The 20,478-nt window shown below is 39.5% G+C and overlaps 1 protein-coding gene across 1 annotated transcript in view; it reads right to left on the bottom strand.

The window, feature by feature from the left end:
• Positions 1–2,221: 2,221 nt before the first annotated feature.
• EPHA6 (EPH receptor A6) overlaps positions 2,222–20,478 on the bottom strand; it is a 1,179,434-nt gene continuing 1,161,177 nt past the window's right edge. Inside the window, exons 15-17 of the mRNA XM_073584415.1 lie at positions 13,729–13,922; positions 9,438–9,587; positions 2,222–3,891 (exon numbers count right to left, since the gene is read on the bottom strand). Of these exons, the coding sequence (XP_073440516.1) occupies positions 3,777–3,891; positions 9,438–9,587; positions 13,729–13,922 (459 nt within the window). The 3' untranslated portion in view covers positions 2,222–3,776. The remainder of the gene's footprint in view (positions 3,892–9,437; positions 9,588–13,728; positions 13,923–20,478) is intronic.

A 20,478-nucleotide genomic window follows, 5' to 3' on the forward strand; every position in this document is an offset into this window, starting at 1 on the left:
TGGTGGCAGCTTTGTGCCATCGGCACAGCAGGACAACACAACTGTGTAGTGATTTTTTTCATGTCCTGCAGTTTTTACCGTTACAGTTTTGGCACCCTTTGCACTAACAGTCCTGTTGGATGGCACGTCAAAGGTTAGAGGGACTTCATCTATATTCACAATCTGGCCTAATTCATATCCATTTTTCTTTCTGCTGTCAATTACAAATTTGTGGAAAGACGGAATCTGCTTCATATTCTTGTGGCATTTTTTGCGCAATTCTAGTTTTGGTGCGCATAGCAAGGCCACATCTCATAAATCTGAAGCATCATGATGATGATCCAGTGAAGTCGTTGATGCATTTCTCAGCAGCAATCCGCTTGGCTTCGAATATGATCATATTTGTTGAGACCGAAAGGCCATTATTTCTGTGGCGTATGATCCATTCTTTTACGTCCACGTCTAACTCTGGCCACTTTGCACCACGCCTACGAAGACCAGATCTGCTTTTTCCTGCTTTTTGCAGCTCATCCTCCTGTTTCCTCCACTCTCTTATCATTTTTTCAGTTGGAGGCGGTCCAAAATGTCTCTCCGCTGCTCTGTTCCCATTCTCTTTAGCGTATTTGATAACTTCCAATTTAAAGGGGATTTTATATGCAAGCCTTTTCTGCTTTGACATTCTTTAAAATTGCCCAATATGGAGCAGCCAACTGTATGGTATTTTCTGCAACAAAATACAGTATTGAAACAATTTTCAGCTCTGTCATATTTATTATGGGGGCATTGCAACAGAGAACATGAATGAAGTGCGTCTTACAAAGCGGAAAATACGGAATGTCCTAGGAAAAAAATTGCAACATTGACAATTTGCCTTCCATAATCAGATGGCACTTGCCGTTTCATGTCTATGAGTCCATGGAAAACAGCAGATGGTACTCAGATAATTTCTGAGTGCGGACTAATTTTCATGGACAGACTGAACTGAATGGTATGATCGGGAAACCTTTTTTTTTCTCTCCACCTCTGATAAAAATTGGATCAAACGCTGATCAGAGTGTGATTAGCATAAGCCGACCAATTTTCTCAGATACAGAACATACAGTCTTTTGTGCCTGCCATAAACCGGACTACATGGTTTATAGACAAGGACACCATTGGGATAATTTATTTATTTAAATTCATGTATTTTTGGCTAAAAATTATTTTACAAATGGGGTTATTTAAAGGAAACCTAACCACAAGATTTACCTCCTGTAAAGTGATAGGGCTGTAAAAGCTTCCTAATGATGTTTGTAATGATGGCTTTATTCTAAATATGTATTTGCTGAAAAAGTAAAGTTTAGACCTGGCACTCCCACAACGTGATTGGTAAGCTAGCGTATGCAGCGAGAACGAAGAGGAGAACAAGTCATCCCCCTGCTCCTCCTCCCTGTTCTCTCTACACATGTTGGTTTGTCAATCACTTACTTTGGTATCATGCCAGCAATATGCATTGTTGAGTGATGGTGCTCCTGAATTAGACCAGGTAGTGGAGCGCCGGAAACAGGCATAGGAAGGCCAAGAACATCATTGTTAGAAATGTCATTAGGATACTGATACAGCACTAATACTTTATGGAGGCAAATCCTGCTTTAACTTTTTTGCCCCTTTTGCTTTCTATATGCTTTATGTTGCACTGTCTAACCCGGCTACAGAATGAGTTAACTGAATCTAGTGATCTAGTCTGGTGGGAGTTTTTATGACTTTCTCAGAGCGTCTCTCAAATATTTTATGACTTCAATGCTCAACTCAACTTTGATGTGGCCTGCTCGGCCCAGTGAGGCATAGGCAAGGCATCACGTTGAGTGTCATGTTCATCCAAAACCACTGCTTATTTAGACTCCTCACTGTGATTGTGCAGTAAGGATCAGGGGGTTTGAGACCAAGGTTTTAATGATCGGTAAGAGTACCATCTTTGGGACCCTTGGCAGTCAGAAATTATTTGCCTAACCTATGCATAGGTGATAAAAGTCCAATACTTTAGACCTAATCTGAAACACGAAAGATGTGCCACCCCACATTGACTTAAACTAGGAGGACTGATTTGTACTTCTATGAGATATTCTTAGTTCATGTGTGTACAATGATAATCTGTGGCCTTCTCAGTAGCTCTGTATCCGGGCGTTGTGGGTTGACCATATGGTGTACCATTTGTATTGGTAGAAGAAGTACAGAAATAAAATATCAAGTAATAACCTTGAAATGACCTTGAAGAGAACTTTTATTGGGTCTTTCAAAAGCAGCAATCCTATGGTAATATGACAGACCCTGTAAAAGGCACTATATGCCACTATACATGAGAAAAGAAAAGAAAGTGGTACTCGCCAACAAAATAGATCTTTATGATACCCATACTAAACCATGAAAGACATGGAGTTTTAAACATTTATACATAATCTATGACCTATTGTATATTTTACCATGTGCTTTTATATATTCTCTAGAAAACAATGGACAGGAAGGTCCTTGTCCTGACTGCTTATGAGACTAGCAAAGCTCTCTTGCATCTTTTTATTTATTTATTTTTTTTAACGGAAAGGATTTCTGAGGCATAGATGAAGTAAAAACACTAGAAGACAAAGATTTTTTTTTCGAGTCTAAACTGTAAAAGTACAAGAATATAGAGTATCGATTACGTAGACAATTCAATCCTGGGCCTCAGGAAGTACACTTTGTTAATGACCTCAAATATCCATACACACAAGCTATCAAACCAATGTAGATATATTATTTACTAGTCTCAAAAAAAAGAGAAAAAAAACATTAGCAGCTAAAATTTTGATATCCACATTGTACCCGTGACCTACACATAACAGAGGCAGCCATTAAATGTTGACCCAGTGTCCTTCTTCTGCTTTCATCGAAAACTAGTGACTTAAATAAAGTGCCTCTTGCTTCAGTAATGTCAATAAACCCAATCATCTCTACACAAATTGATTGCCTTTATTGTATGGTATTAAAGGGCTTGTCAACTTTCAATTACCCCATTTTTGGAAGAAGGTTTCCCTGACCATAAGTTCTGCCGATGGTCTTCTAGTGATCAGATTTGATCTGTGGGCCAACTTGGTGGTAGGTATTACATTTCTCTACAGCACGCCCACAGGGGAAACTAGGAATTACACAAGTCTTACTGAAATCAATGAACTGACTGTGTAATTCCTAGACCTGTTAGACCTTTACAGCTTTCTGCTTTGGCTGATTAGAGACTTGAGTAGTAGACCATTGTCTATTAACTGTGATTCATTAATTTGAAAGTAGGTTTTCTAAACCAGACAAACCCTTTAATAAATACATTAAAAACAATGTATGCAAAATTCACCTTAAATGCTGTTTCTATATTTTCTGTATTTTCTTTTATTTTAATATTCACAATTCTTCATAAGATTACAAAACAACAGCAGTCCGTAGGTTAGACCAATACCACCGTCTTGCTACATGATAAGGAAGCTAGAGTTGACAAAACTGCCGTTAAGTTCATGATCAGTTGGATAAAGATGCCACACATAACTTTTCACACCCATGCGTAGTCACTCATCAGTTGCCAGAAGTCTTTTCTGTGGGGCCCAGGATTCTACTTGTCCGTAACTTGAAGAAATATCTATTTTAAAGTTTTCAAAAACTTCAGTCTGGAAGTGTAGAGATCTCCCTCTCCTTCTCTTCGGAAGAGTCCAGTTTTGAGAGCGAGAATCCAATATGAGGAATAAGAATCTCTTCTGTTAAAGAAATATTGAGGCACAAAACAGTCGCTTCAACTATTTTCATACATGAAATCCTTTTTCTTGTAAATGCATCATTTGTAGTCGTAAAGTCTGTATGCTGCTCACTATTCGTCTCTGGTGTCCGATGAGCGTAACACCAATTCTTCTGATGTCACTGCAAGAAAAGAAATGAGTGTTACTGAAGCTCATCACTGATTAATAGGAAGAGATGTAGATCAAGTGTATGTGTATGTCTCTCCACTATGGCCAAGATCAAAGAGCTGTCTAAGATCACCAGGGACAAAATTGTAGACCTGCACAAGGCTGGAATGGGCTACAGGACAATAGACAAACAGCTTGGTGAGAAGACAACAAATGTTAGCTCAATTATTAGAAAATGGAAAAACACAAGATGACTCAGTCTTCCATAGTCTGGGGCTCCATGCAAGATCTCGCCTCGTGGGGTAAGGATGATTCTGAAAAAGGTCAGGAATCAGCCCAGAACTATACAGGAGGACCTGGTCAATGACCTGAAAAGAGCAGGGACCACAGTCTCAAACATTACTGTTATTAACACACTATGCCATCATGGATTAAAATCCTGCAGGACACAAAAGGTTCCCATGCTCATGCCAGCACATGTTTAGGCCCGTTTGAAGATCACCAATGACCATCTGGATAATGCAGAAGAGGCATGGGAGAAGCTCATGTGATCAGATGTGACCAAAATAGAACTTTTTGGTATCAACTCCACTCGCCGTGTTTGGAGGAAAAAGAAGGATGAGTACTACCCCAAGAACACCATCACAACCATGAAGCATGGTGGGTTTTCTGCAAATGGGACAGGATGACTGCACTGTATTGAAGGGAGGATGGATGGGGTTATGTATCACAAGATTTTGGTGAACAACCTCCTTCCCTCAGTAACAGCATTGAAGATGGGTCATGGCTGCGTCTCCCAGCATGACAATGACCCAAAACACAGCCAGGGCAACTAAGGAGTGGCTCTAAAAGAAGCATTTTGGGGTCCTGCAGTGGCCTAGCCAGTCTCTAGACCTGAACCCAATAGAAACTCTTTGGAGGTAGCTGAAAGTCAATGTTGCCCAGCTACCACCCCGAAGCCTGAAAGATCTGGAGAATATCTATATGGAGGATTGGGCCAAAATCCCTGCTGCAGTGTGTGCAAACTTGGCCAAAATCTACAGGAAATGTCTGACCTCTGCAATTGCAAACAAAGGTTTCTGTGTCAAATATTAAGTTCTGTTTTTCTATTGTATCAAATACTTACTTCATGCAATAAAATGCAAATTAATTATGTAAGAATCATACAATGTGATTTTTTTGGATCTTTTTTAGATTTTGCCTGTCACGGTTGAAGTGTACCTGCGATAAAAATTACAGCTCTCTTCATTGTTTGTAGGTGGGAAAACTTGCAAAATCGGCAGCGTAACAATACTTATTTTTCTCACTATATATATATATAACTTCTTGGTGCTATTTGACGTATATATCTGTCATGAGAATATCACTGTGCGCTCTATGACGGATATATGCGTCATGCTGATCCCATGGTACAGCTTCTTCTAGGATTGGTGTTCCCTCCCCTCATATGTTCAGTGGTGGCATTGACAAATGAGGCGTTTGACGGTGGGGAGAATCCTTCCTTTGGTAATCCATTGGCATCCCCCACAGCTCGATTGCAGGATGACAATGGACTTTTATGGCAACCAGATGCCTGTCAGGGCCTCAGGGTCTGCCAAACTATGCAGCCTATCCAATGCTGTCAATCAGGCACTGACGGACACAGTGATACAATGTACTACATATGTAGTACAGTGTATTAACTATGTGATCATAGGATCGGAAGATTCAACCTCCTTTGGGGGACTTTAACTACTGCAAAAAAAACCCTATATATTGTTTGCTTTTTTTAAGTAAATACACCCTCCACAAAATCCCAGTTTTTCCAATAAAAAAAATCTAGGAAAAATATAAAATTACCTTAAAAAGTCACATATTTGGTATCATAGCATCAGTAGTGATGCGTACTATAACACTAAATTATTAGAATAATAACAATGCTAGAGCTGCTTTATTTGTCGTGACCCACATAAAAATTAATTGAAAAGTGATCAAAAAGTTGTATGTATCCCAAAATGGTACCTCTAAATACTAAAGCTTGTTGCGTGAAAAAAAAGCCCTCATTGACCAGTGTACATGAGAAAAAAAGAAAAAGTTACTGCTCTCAGAGCATGATTCATATAAAAAATTATTGTCAAAAAGTGATTTTCTTGTGCAAAACATGTAAAGCATAAAAAAGTCTATAAATTGGAAATCATTGTAATCGTATCAACCTATACCATAAAACTTTACCATTATTTAAGGTGAACGCTGTAAAAAAAATTACGAAAAACAGTATCACAAGATTTGGTTTGTGCTCATCCGGCCTCACAAAAAAATCAAATAAAAATTGAATGAAAGGTTGTAATAGCACCCAAATAGCAAAAGTAAAAACTACAGCTCATCTCTCAAAAAATAAGCCCTTTCGCAACTCTGTCTGTGGAAAAATCAAAAAGTTAAGGCTATCAGAACCCCTACCCAAAAAATGATTTCTTAATTTTTTTTTGTGTAAAGTTAGTAAAGCATAAAAATAATATATAAATTAGATATTGTACATTAGGCATTCATTATTGTATCGACCTGTAGAAAAAAGTACGGTAAATATGTCAATTAAAATGAATGAATAGTAAAAGCGGTGTTCAAAGCAAAATTCTTTTGTAAATTCCACTTCCCAAAAAAGTATCAAAAGTAGTAATCAGATTGTTGCATGAACAAGAAAAAGTGATGATTGAAATCTACATCTACTCATGCAATTAATAAGCCCTCATACAGCTCTACTGACCGAAAATTGTAAAATATATGGCTCTTAGAATATGGCGACAAAAAAAAAACAACCCAAAATCAAATAATCAAATTTCTGTTTATTTATTTTACAAAAATAATAAAAGATTATTATTATTATTAATAATTATTATAGCGCCATTTATTCCATGGCGCTTTACATGTGAGGAGGGGTATACATAATAAAAATTAGTACAGAAATCTTAAACAATACAAGTCACAACTGGTCCAGGAGGAGAGAGGACCCTGCCCGCAAGGGCTCACAATCTACAAGGGATGGGTGAGGATACAGTAGGCGATGGCAGAGCTGGCCGTGCAGCGGCTTGGTCGATCAGTAGTTACTGCAGGTAGTAGGTTTGTCGGAAGAGGTAGGTCTTCAGGTTCTTTTTGAATGTTTCCATGGTAGGCAAGAGTCTGATATGTTGTGGTAGAGAGTTCCAGAGTAGAGGGGATGCGTGGGAGAAATCTTGTATGCGATTGTGGAAAGAGGAGATAAGAGGGGAGTATAGAAGGAGATCTTGTGTGGATCGGAGGTTGCATGCAGGTAATTACCGGAAGACGAGGTAACACATGTATGGAGGAAGAAGGTTGTGGATGGCTTTGTATGCCATGGTGAGAGATTTGAACTGGAGTCTTTGGGTAATGGGGAGCCAGTGCAGGGACTGACACAGGGGAGAGGCTGGGGAATAGCGGGGGGACAGGTTGATTAGTTGAGCAGCAGAGTTTAGAATAGATTGGAGGGGTGGGAGAGTGTTAGCGGGGAGGCCACAGAGCAGGAGGTTGCAGTAGTCAAGGCGGGAGATGATGAGGGCATGGACTAGGGTTGTTGCAGATTCTAGGTTGAGGAATGTAAGGATCTGGGAAATGTTTTTGAGTTGAATTCAGCAGGAAGTGGAAAGGGCTTAGATATGTGGCTTGAAGGAGAGATCAGTGTCAAGGATTTCCCCAAGGCAGCGAGCTTGTGGGACTAGGGATGAATAGGTCCATTTGGGGGGGTCAAGTGAGATAGGGGAAAGATGATGAATTCTGTTTTATCCATGTTAAGTTTTAGAAATCTAACGGAGAAGAAGGATGAAATAGCGGACAGCCATTGTGGGATTCTGGTTAGTAGGGAGGTAATATCTGGTCCATAGATGTAGATCTGTGTGTCATCAGCATACAGATGATACTGAAAGCCATGAGATTCTATGAGCTGTACGAGGTTGAAGGTGTAAATGGAGAAGAGCAGAGGCCCAAGGACTGAACCTTGCGGGACTCTGACAGATAGGGAGCGAGGTGAGGCGGTGGTGTGTGAGTGGGAGAGGCTGAATGTCCAGTCTGTTAGGTATGACAAAATCCATAAAATTATATAAATTTGTTATCACCATAATCAAACTGAGCATCAGAATTAAGTTAACACTTGTTTGTTTTTTTAATTTCTCCCCATAAATAGTTAATAAAAGTTAGGTAATAAGTTAAAAGTACCCCGAAGTGGTGCCACTGACAAATACAAAAAAAAGCCCTTATATAGCTACATTTAAGAAAAACACTATGGCTCCTGGAATACAATGATGATAACATATGAAAAGAGAAGTGCTTTGTCCTAAAGGCCCCTTAAAGATCAGCCTACTTTCCATTTTTGTGCTTTTCTTTTCTCATCCTCCTTCCAAGAGTCATAACTTTTTTATTTTTCCTTTGACAAAGTTGTATGAGGGCTTGTTTTCCGTTGTAGTTTTGACACCATTGATTTTACCATATAATATACTGGAAAACAGGAAAAAAAACTGCAAGTGGGATAAGGCCATGTTCACACGGTCAGTATTTGGTCAGTATTTTACATCAGTATTTGTAAACTAAAATTAGGAGTGGAACAATCAGAGGAAAAGTATAATAGAAACACGTCACCACTTCTGTATTTATCACCCACTCCTGGTTTTGATTTGCAAATACTGATGTGAAAAACTCACCAAATACTGAATGTGGCCTGCAATGGTGAAAAAAATGCAATTTAATTATCTTTTGCTTATTTTGCAGTAAAAATTACCCCAAAACATAATTCTTCAGTTCAGTATGATTATCGTGACACCACACCTGCGTAGATTTTTTTGTATTAATGTATTAAGTGGGAAAAAATTGTGAAGTTTGTGAAAAAAAAATGTTTGGTTTAAGTAACCATTTTTTGAGAACCGTAATGCTTTTATTTTTCTGTCAATGAAGCTGTATGAGGGCTTGTTTAGTGCACGTTGAGCTGTCTGTTTTATTGATACCAATTTGGTGTACATGCGACAATTTGATTGCTTTTTATTGCAATTTCTTTGGGAGAAGTGGTGATCATAATATTTTTTTCATTTTGTACTCTATTTTTTAGTCCCCTTTAGAGGACTCGAGGTTGTGATCATCTGTTTATGTACACTATATATTGCAATTCTATGGTATTGCAGTATACAGTGGAAATCTAGGTTTCCTATGAAGACCTGGCTGTAGCTGAGCATCACTGGATTACCAAAATGGCAGTGACGGGGGCCATCAGCAAACCACCTTGGTTGTTGCCCTGCGATTGCATTGCAAGGCCCAATGGGAGCCAGTGAGCGTGAGCACCGGTGAGTGTTCCAATCAAATGACACTGCTATTAACTATTTAAATGACATCAGCAGTTAAATGGTTAATAGCAGAGACTGAAGCTCCGCTCTGGCCTAGGCTATGTAACATACAGTTTCCAGTTCCTCCTCCCACCCTTGCAATGATGTACAGGTACGTCATATTGCAGAAAGGGGATAATCCAAGCGCTAATAAACCACTGATCCTGCAGTGACATTTTTGTCAAATTTTAAAATTACTTACTCAATGCTCATTCTGCAAACCAAGTCCAACGTTGTGAACCCAGCCGCCATGAAATTAGTAGCGTACTGACCCATCTTTATAGAGTCTAGCCACTCTGTGACTGTGACAAAGAAGTGATATTCTGGTGTTTCCCCTGGTGACTCCGGTATGCTGGGGAAAAAATTACAGAATTAAGTTAGTAAATAAGACAAAAATAATGTAAAACCTAAAAAATAGAACAGATGGTGTATGTATATATGTATATTTGCTCCCAAAAAATTGTCAAAAAAAACCCACCTGTCTGTCTAGCTTTCAGCTCTTTTTATTTAGCTGGATTATGCATACCCTTTAAATTTGTAGCTTTTGGTGCAAAAGCGGTAAGTTTGAAGCGCCCATCAGCGGACACTTTAATACTAAAGACGGGCAGTTTTTCAAATTTAAAGTGGGCCTGTCACCAACTTAGTGTTGCTAGTTTTTGCACTTATTTGATTCCCATTGCTCCCAAGTATTCTGATTTTTTTTTTCAATTCCAGAAATGTGGAGCTTTTTATCTAGCGCTAATTTTTGTGGTCTTCAGCAAAGGGGTGTGTCTCACAAGGTTATATGGGGGCGTGTCTTTAATCTGCTCTGCATAATTACCATGTGAGCCACGCCCCGTTAGTGAAGGCCATAAAAATTAGCAGGAAACAGAAAAGCTCGTATTTTTGAAACCCTATGACGGATTAAAAACAATACAAACAAACCAATATTGAATACTTGGGAGCAATGAGAATAAAATAAGAGCAAAAACTGGAAACTTTTGACCTGGTGACAGGTCTTCTATAAATTGAGGTAGAATGCTGGTGCAAGTGTGGTGCGCCACATTTCTAAAGTTTGCACCCTTTTTTTTGGGACTATGCGAAAACCGTAACCCAGAAAATCTATTAATAAAAGAATAGTCAAAGCTCCTATGCTCAAAATGGGTATCACCTATTTAGTCTCACCATACCGCAACTAAGGGCTCATTCACAAATCCGATTTTTCCACATACAAGAAAAACGGACCAATTGTTTTGACCAGACTTTGATTAAGTGTTATTTTAATGTTATTTTTATCATTTGTGGAGAGAGAAAAAAAGGTTTCTCCACCCTCTCCATTCTGATAGTTTGTGAAAATCGAACTGAACTTGGATGTCATCCGAGTGTGGTTCGATTCTTTCACGAACCCATTGGCTTGCATTTCCGATTGTAATCCAACACTCGAATCAAAATCAGACATGTCTCCAATATTTTTCGCTGACCACTTGGTCTGAGGAGAAAAAATTAGACACGTTCAGAGGTCAATAGAATATCATAGATACAAGCGCTATCCGTGAAAGCCACAGATGGCATTGGTATGCGAAAATCGGACATGTGAATAAGCCCTAAGTAGAGAGGGAGGATCCAATGTTATGGGGCAGTCCATGACATGGATTTGAAGAACATATAAGAGTTATTCCTCGTGATGTAGTCTGCCCCCTTAGGCCCTATTCTAGGGATAACAAAATTTTTGCCTGGAGTGGTCTATTATCAGCATGGTTGGGGAACTCTAAATGAACAGCTATATTGGGGAAATTTCTAAGCTAGTATTTCTATAATTAGGTTTCCAGATATAGGACAGAAAAATGGTAATGGATGTGTTAACGGAAGGATCCCAAGCAATAACACAGCAGTGATGATTTATCAGGTGAAGCTTGCACTTTTGCTCTATGGACAGATGCACTCATGACTTATAATGGATAGTACTCATACTTGAAGCGATATATTATTGTAAGGGATAACGATAATTAATGTGATTAAGATATCTCTTAAGATAATAGCATGCAGGGAATGAGCTAAAAGGCACAGCCGCGATGTGCTTTTCCAATGACCAGTTTAAGACCCATATAAATAACACTGCCTTAGAACAGGGGGCACACAGAAGTCATTCATTGCTGGTGCTCCTCTTCATCATCAGCTGCCGTTCTGCATGTGGAGTAACAGCAGCTATATTGGTGAAGGTTTTTCTTTATTATCATTGACTGATTTCCCTGCTCGTAGGTCAAAGTAGTTTGAATTTAATGATCATGATCCTGTGATCTATTTTCTCATGCCCCTTACTCTACTGTAGTGCATTATTTGCTGGTGCTCCCGCCATCATCCATACACCAAACTAATCAATAAGCATCTCATTATGGGCTTAATGAGAACATTGCTTTTTTCCCCTTTTACTCAAAACAATTGCCCCAAATTCTAATGCTGTTTTGAAATGTTTGTGCCCTCCTTTTAATAACATATTGATAAGATCTCACGCATGAGGAACCTCTATAGCACATGGTCATAATAAATAGCGCACCCAATCAGAAATCTGCATCTGGTTGATCCAACAATATATTTTTGATTTTTGGATTAAATAGAGTTCTCAACTTTAAGAAGTGTTATTTTATTTTTTTTTAAATGTTTGGGGTCCAAACAGCAGATACTCTTATGAGGAAAGGTTGCAGAATTTGGGAATGTTTAGCTTGCAGAAGAGAAGACTGAGAGGAGACTTAATAGCTGTCTACAAATATCTCAAGGGCTGTCACATTGTAGAAGGATCAACTTTATTCTCATTTGCACAAGGAAAGACTAGAAGCAATGGGATGAAACTGAATGGGAGGAGACACAGATTAGATATTAGAAAAAATTTTTTGACAGTGAGGGTGATCAATGAGTGGAACAGGCTGCCATGAGAAGTGGTGAGTTCTACTTCCATGGAAGTCTTCAAACAGAGGTCGGACAGACATCTGTCTGTCATGATTTAGCGAATCCTGCTTTGAGCAGGGGGTTGGACCAGATGGCCCAGGAGGTCCCTTCCAACTCTACTATTCTATGATTCTATACTCGCCATCCCCAGGTCCAGCATCTGTTCGCTGCTGCTCCTCGGGTCCTTGTGTTTTGGCTGCAGTGTTGAAGTCACATGGACGGCGCACATGACCACTGTAGGCAATCATTGAGTTCAGTGGCTGTGCTGAGGTAGACAGCACGAGCTGCTGAACTCATGATTGGCCACAACAGTGATGCGTGCTGTCCATGTATTGTCACCAAGTCAAAACACCGATACCATAACAGTTGCTGGATATTGGCACTGGATCCGGGAAAGGGGGAGTACTATTTGTGTTTGTTATTTTAGAGGATTTGGTGGCCTACTTTCTTGAAATTACAAAACATTTAAAGCAAAAAAAATGTTACATCAAGGCAACCTCCTTTTCAAAGTGAAGCAATGTAATTAGTTTTTCTACTCCACTCTGGCTATATCCATAGGATGAGACTACCCCTTAAAAGGATTTTGCCATAACCAAGTCTTATCAATTATCCACAAGGTATGTGATATCTGTCTAGTTGACTGAGGTCCCATCTGGAGTTCTTATTTTTTTCTGTTTGGTAGAAGTGACTATTCCCCCTTACCTCAGTGTGAGAAAGTTGAGTAAAGTGATTAGCTATCTATGTCAGTCCCATAGACTTTAATGGAATGGTATCGTACATGCATGACTTCCTTTCAATTCAAATGTGGTTCACAGGAACCCCATTCTCATTATCAGTGGGATGCAACGTGATTACACGCTTTAGATAAATTACACTTCAGCACTTTTGTGGTCTTAAATCTCAATAGTTTGGAACAAAGATTTAAACTTAAGGGGTACATATGTAGCACCAGGTTCCGGGGATGTAAAGAGCACCAAAAGTAATTCTGCCTCAAATAGCAAGGCCCAAACTACAAATTAAACACATTAGGAGATCTTGGAATAGTCTGGTTTGGAAAGACTAATATCTTGGAGCACCACTGGTCCTAGTGTTCCTAATATTTTTTAAATGTCCTGATTAAAGAGGACCTTTCTTGAAATTTTTCATATTGATCTGGACACACAATGTAAAAGTGGCTGCAGAACAGAATAAAACATTGTATTTTTTATTTCACATCTCCATTGTGAAGATATTAGCAAAGTATTTGGCACTTAAACAATTAACTTTTTATTAAGTTCAAGTAGGGGTAATCAGATAGTTTTCACATGTGTACTTCTTCACCCTGTAGGAGGCTGACCAATGATAAGCAGGCAGCAACACTCAAAGGAAAGAACACCCCCCCACAATAGCTTAGAGCAGATGTCTAAGTGTGTGAGGTACATAATGTTGGACAGCGCTGATCTCCTTGGTCTAACCTTCTGCATGAGTCAGTGTGGGGAAAGGGGCAATGTGAAAAACCCTTCTAACCATTCTCCTGAATTACTTTTTTAATGCATAAATTATTATTTTCTGTTTAGTGTCATATTTCTTACCCCAGAATATCTTCGACCAGTATATTAAGGGTGCTGGGGTTGCGAATGAGCTTGTCTAGAAAGCTCACGATGTCTGAGAACTTAGGTCGATGATTCCTTTCTTTCTGCCAGCAGTGAAGCATTAACTGATGAAGAGGGACTGAACAACCCATCGGGGCAGGGAGACGGTAACCTTCTTCTATAGACAGGATGACCTAGAAATAATCACACATAAGTATTACATTCCCTCTTTGACACATGCATTCTTTTCTACAACGTCCTGATAGATTTTAACATTTAGCTGAGCTATTATAGGGTCAGCAAGGAACGCTGCGAGATGATCTGTGAGGTCTATAGCACAGTAACCCAGGATCAGCGAACCACAAGATGAAGTGCAATTTATTTCCATAACTTTAAAAATATCAATTTACAAAAGTCATATAAAACTTTGGTCTTGTACTTCTGAGATCCAAGACAACCACAAACTGATTTTATTTCTTGAAATGTTAGTACAGTATATTCTTTGTTCAATGAAGCAAAAGAAAAGAAGACTGCATTTTGACCCGAGTCCACAACAATTGTCTGCTTATAGAGACTGGAGTTTAGTCATCTCAACCTTTATAATGCCTCTTTTGGTTACCCATCTGTAGCTGCCTATAAAATAAGATTATGATTGACCAGAATATGTTCGCCCAGATGATTGTTTGTACAAAGGATCTGACAGTCAATTCACTAATCTGCTACCAGCGTAGCAGATTAGTGAAAACTTAAAAAAAAATATGATTGGGCTTGCAAAAAGTAGCAATTAATCTTGCTGATGATGCCATGCACCATGTAACCTCAATAATCCAACCTCACATCACATTTTTCGCAAATAGGTGGCACCATCTCTAATCTGCAATTTTGTCCGACTTTCATCTTATGTGTATGGCCGGCTATAATGGTGCAAGTTAGCTCTTATATACGTGATGAATATTTTATTTTATTGAATAATCATAAATTTAATTTGTGAAACTACCACTTTAGGATGAGTTTACAAGAAATACAAACAGAAAAACGCCATGCACCTAAGTTGGAGGAACTTCATAATGCAATTCATTTTACTCATTGTTTCTTCAAGGATTCATTTGCTATAGATATACTGCGTTATGTCCATGTCTGTCTTCTCACTCCTTGGATGACTCATATATGCAGAGCCAACTATGGGATCTGGTCTTGCATCGGGAGCTAACTAATATGTCTATGTGCTTGAGTCCTAAGGCATGGAAAAGGTAATGTATAGGGCAAGACAAAATGTAAAACCAAAGAAAGGCAGCAAGGAATAATAAATAAAGGACTGGCAAAACAAGGCTCAAAATAATAAAGGGAATACTTAAGTCACAATCAGATCTCTAATAACCAAAAATTCAAGTTGAAGACCTTTACTGATATAAATTGTGTAATTGGTTGAGATTAAAATTACATTTAAACCGTTAATGGAAACAAAAATCAAAGTAAAACATTGAAATCACAGATCCAATTTCCGTCAATTTCAGCAAGACAACTCATGTCACACAGTGGTGTGTATGGCTCCTCAGCAAGTGGGCACTACTTCTTACAACAGTATATATAGATGTGCCATCCTGCAGGAGCTGAATGACCTATGTAACCTGGATAAGATGCAGGTACCTCCTCACAGTACCAGAAGAGAAAAGGACACAAGCAAAACATAAAACTAGGGAAGAATCAGTCAGGAAGGATAAGGAAAGAGGAACTGTCTATGGCTACCACCTGAAGAACCATTTCTTTTTAGGGATTGTCCCACTGTTGTCTCTCCAGTGCTTCTGTTGCCATTTTCATTTGCACCAAAGCAGGTAACATTTATTCACCATCACTTATGCTTCCTAACCAGACTGGCTAATATGCTTAAAGTCCAATTGCCTTTAGCTTGCACTGTGATGTCCAATTGTTCCCTTAATTATTGAACAGTGAATTTAAGGAATAGAAATTGAGGCAATAAATCATAACGTTTAACAGGTGTCTCCAAAACTTCCATTAGTATGCCATTGGTCGAACAAAAGGATGTTGTACAGCTTGACTTTTATATTGAATACACTGAGGATAAAGCCAAAATCCGGTGCTTCTTGGAGATCCCAACGAGAACGCAATCAAGATCTATATGTTAATTGTGTTCCATCCATTATATTTGTATGTGGCTAAGGGTGAAATGGTTATTCATCGGGTGCTTGAAGTCAAATAATAGAAATTTATACCAAGCTGCAAAGGTATTTTCCTCTCCGGCCTAATAACTACAATGCCACATCATATATACTGTACCTAACAAAATAGTCCAAAACTAATAGCCACCTCAATTCAGCATATTATATCTCAATTTCTGCCACAAATTTGTGCAGACATAAAAAAGACAAATAGGCAAAAAATAGATGAATCAATAAAACCAATCATTTATTAATAAATTTCATAAAATTCTTTTTTACAAGGAAATTTCTAAAAAAAGGGAGTACAAATGTAATGATAGATGCTCACAGAATTAAGCTTTATGCAACATAATCACAGAATGTTTTTTTCCTTTTCTTTTTTAAATTTTTTTTACATACAAATTATCTCCAAATAGTGTTTATTTCTTAAGCATAAATTCATAAGCTATATTTATATAAACTTCTGTCTAAATATTTTTAGGGAAAAGCCCAATAGTTCTAAAAGCAGAAGAAACACATCTTTGATTAAATAGTGTGAAATACACTCTGCTGAAGGTAAATAACAATTGGGTTTAACTCCCTATACTATGTGTATACCATGATAATCAAAGACAAGGCTAACTAATCCTTAATGGAGTAATCACAATGCATAAATGCTCAGATAGTAGCGACTTTTGTTCTCAATGTTTCTCTGATTAATTACAAATACTTATAAACAAAAATGCATAAGCTTACTTGATTGTGTAAATATGTACGCCCCCTATTGAGGAAGCCAGTATGGCGAAACGGCGCTGTCGGGGTAACCAGACACGTGTATGAGAGAGCCACAGAAGTTTTATACATGTAAGTTGTTGTATAATTGCAAACAGGATTGCATTGTTACATCATGCAGGAATAGCTTATTTCAAATTGAATCAGTATAGCAGGACACATGATTAACCTGTAGTTCTCTGCACTAGGCATTGGATATATTCACATTAAGGAGAAAAAATTTTTTTTGCCGCACACACAGTTAGGTTGTTCCTTTGTTACAACAATTAGATACATATTTACACAATCAAGTAAGCTTATGCATTTTTGTTTATTAGTATTTGTAATTAATCAGAGAAACATTGAGAACAAAAGTCACTACTATCTGAGCATTTATGCATTGTGATTACTCCATTAAGGATTAGTTAGCCTTGTCTTTGATTATCATGGTATACACAGTATAGGGAGTTAAACCCAATTGTTATTTACCTTCAGCAGAGTGTATTTCACACTATTTAATCAAAGATGTGTTTCTTCTGCTTTTAGAACTATTGGGCTTTTCCCTAGAAATATTTAGACAGAAGTTTATATAAATATAGCTTATGAATTTATGCTTAAGACATAAACACTATTTGGAGATAATTTGTATGTAAAAAAAATTTAAAAAAGAAAAGGAAAAAAACATTCTGTGATTATGTTGCATAAAGCTTAATTCTGTGAGCATCTATCATTACATTTGTACTCCCTTTTTTTAAAAATTTCCTTGTAAAAAAGAATTTTATGAAATTTATTAATAAATGATTGGTTTTATTGATTCATCTATTTTTTGCCTATTTGCCTTTGTTATGTCTGCACAAATTTGTGGCAGAAATTGAGATATCATATATACTGTATATAACAATGGTACTGAGTAGTGAAACCCAATGGCCCTAAAGTTCATTTACCAAGTAATTCCATTATCTCTTCAAAACTACTCCTTATACTGTGCCACAATCTCACGAGGCGTTTATTGTAGATTTAACGGCAAAAAATAAAGCTTTTGATGAATAAATTGAGTAGAAATCTTTACACTTTCCTTTTTCGCCATCAGATTGAACAATGCAGTGACATTCCCTTTGGATCTGTTCTTACTCTTGGGAGACACCGTACTTACGAACAGCCTGCCATGCTCTTTGTTCAATTTTCTCGAGCAATTATGTCGGCATTGTTTGAAATCCATTAGCTATTCTTTTCTTTTTTTTTTTGCCTCTCAGAAAATCGGTGAGTACAGCGCACATTAATTTATACATTCACCTACAGATTGAGAAAAGTCTTTGAATTGTTAGGTATACTTTGTCTGAACTTTTGTTTTCTTCTCAGAAAAATTATAAGAAAGTTGCTGAGCATCGCAGTTGTAAGCTGGGTTTTCCATTTTACTCCTTACAACAGTTTGCGAGAGCTAATGTGTTTTTTGTTAGGCCATAAACGCCCAAGATAAAATTCCTTTGTTTATTACTGAAGCATGGAACTTAAGACGATGATTGAGTAACTTTGGTTCAGATTTACAATCTCTCAAGTTTATTAAGTATTTACTCCAGTTTTTTTTCTGAATTCCTCTATAGATCTGAGAACTCGTGCTATTCACCATATATTGTATGTTAAGTTATTTTTGCACCACCATTAACTCCTTCAGGCCAAAGCCTGTTTTTACCTTCCTGAATAGGCCAAATTTTTTAAACTGACCAAGTAACTTCATCTAACCCGGTTAGTTCATTTGTTTTCTCATTAATGTACACTCTGCACCCCATCTTGACTGAAAAAGAAAACAGAAATGTATAAATGTTTGCAAATTTTTAAAAAAAGAAAAACTGAAATATCACATGGTCATAAGTATTCAGACCCTTTGCTCAGACACTCATATTTAAGTCACATGCTGTCCATTTCCTTGTAATCCTCCTTGAGATGGTTCTACTCCTTCATTGGAGTCCAGCTGTGTTTAATTAAACTGATAGGACTTGATTTGTAAAGGCGCACACCTGTCTATGTAAGACCTCACAGCTCACAGTGCATATCAAACCAAATGAGAATCATGAGGTCAAAGGAACTGGCCATGGAGCTCAGAGACAGAATTGTGGCAAGACACAGATCTGGCCAAGGTTACAAAAGAATTTCTGCAGTACTCAAGGTTCCTAAGAGCATAGTTAAATAGAAGAAGTTTGGGACCACCAGAAGTCTTTCTAGACCTGGCCGTCCAGCCAAACTGAGCAATCATGGGAGAAGAGCCTTGGTGAGAGAGTTAAAGAAGAACCCCAAGATAACTGTGGCTGAGCTCCACAGATGCAGTAGGTTGATGGGAGAAAGTTCATAAAGTCAACTGTCACTGCAGCCCTCCACCAGTCAGGCCTTTAAGCAGGCCCGGACTGATAATCTGCCCAACTGGGCATTTTCCCGCTGGGCCGCGATGTGTGTGACTCTGTGGGCTGCTGGAGGGGCCGCACCCGCTCATCTTGCCACCGCCGATGCGGCCACCGGCCCATTTTAAATTTTTGCCGCCGGCCCTTTAAATCTACGGGCACGGCGGTTTTACACAGGCTCGCGCTGGCAGCAGCAGCTGCATCATCACTCACCACCAGTCAGTGGCACAGCCAGGAAGGGGTTAAGAACGTCTGACGTTGCACAGACAGGATGTTCTTTGTGGGCGGAGAGAGCCGCTCTGCTCTCCTGCTTGTATCAGGAGAGACTCAGGACATCTGGCCTACCTTCGCGTGCCTGCAATAATCGCTGGATGCCTGCCAGGATTGAAGTGACGGATGGGTCTGGGACCTGGTGAGTGAGTGAATACAGGTGCTGCTGGGGCCGGGCTGAAGTGGGGTGGCTGGCTGGTATATACAGGTGCTGAAGTGGGGTGTCTGGCTGGTATATACAGTGCTGCTGGGCTGCAGTGGGGTGGCTGGCTGGTATCTACAGTGCTGCTGGGCTGCAGTGGGGTAGCTGGCTGATATATACAGTGCTGTTGGGTTGCAGTGTGGTGGCTGGCTGGTATATACAGTGCCGCTGGGCTGCAGTGAGGTTGCTGGCTGGTATATACAGGGCTGCAGTGGGGTGGCTGGCTGGTATATACAGGTGCTGAAGTGGGGTGGCTGGCTGGTATATACAGTGCTGCTGGGCTGCAGTGGGGTGGCTGGCTGGTATATACAGTGCTGCTGGGCTGCAGTGGGGTAGCTGGCTGATATATACAGTGCTGCTGGGTTGCAAGGTGGTGGCTGGCTGGTATATACAGTGCCGCTGGGCTGCAGTGAGGTTGCTGGCTGGTATATACAGGGCTGCAGTGGGGTAGCTGGCTGGTGTATACAGGTGCTGAAGTGGGGTGGCTGGCTGGTATATACAGTGCTGCTGGGCTGCAGTGGGGTGGCTGGCTGGTATCTACAGTGCTGCTGGGCTGCAGTGGGGTGGCTGGCTGGTATATACAGTGCTGCTGGGCTGCAGTGGGGTAGCTGGCTGCTATATACAGTGCTGCTGGGTTGCAGTGTGGTGGCTGGCTGGTATATACAGTGCCGCTGGGCTGCAGTGAGGTTGCTGGCTGGTATATACAGGGCTGCAGTGGGGTGGCTAGCTGGTATATACAGGTGCTGAAGTGGGGTGGCTGGCTGGTATATACAGTGCTGCTGGGCTGCAGTGGGGTGGCTTGCTGGTATATTCAGTGCTGCTGGGCTGCAGTGGGGTAGCTGGCTGGTATATACAGTGCTGCTGGGCTGCAATGGGGTGGCTGGCTGGTGTATACAGTGCTGCTGGGCTGCAGTGGGGTGGCTGGCTGCTATATACAGTGCTGCTGGGTTGCAGTGGG

The sequence above is a fragment of the Dendrobates tinctorius genome, unplaced genomic scaffold (genome assembly GCF_039654945.1).
Source record: "Dendrobates tinctorius isolate UK_male_01 unplaced genomic scaffold, ASM3965494v1 ptg000084l, whole genome shotgun sequence".
Taxonomy (NCBI): Eukaryota; Metazoa; Chordata; class Amphibia; order Anura; family Dendrobatidae; genus Dendrobates; species Dendrobates tinctorius.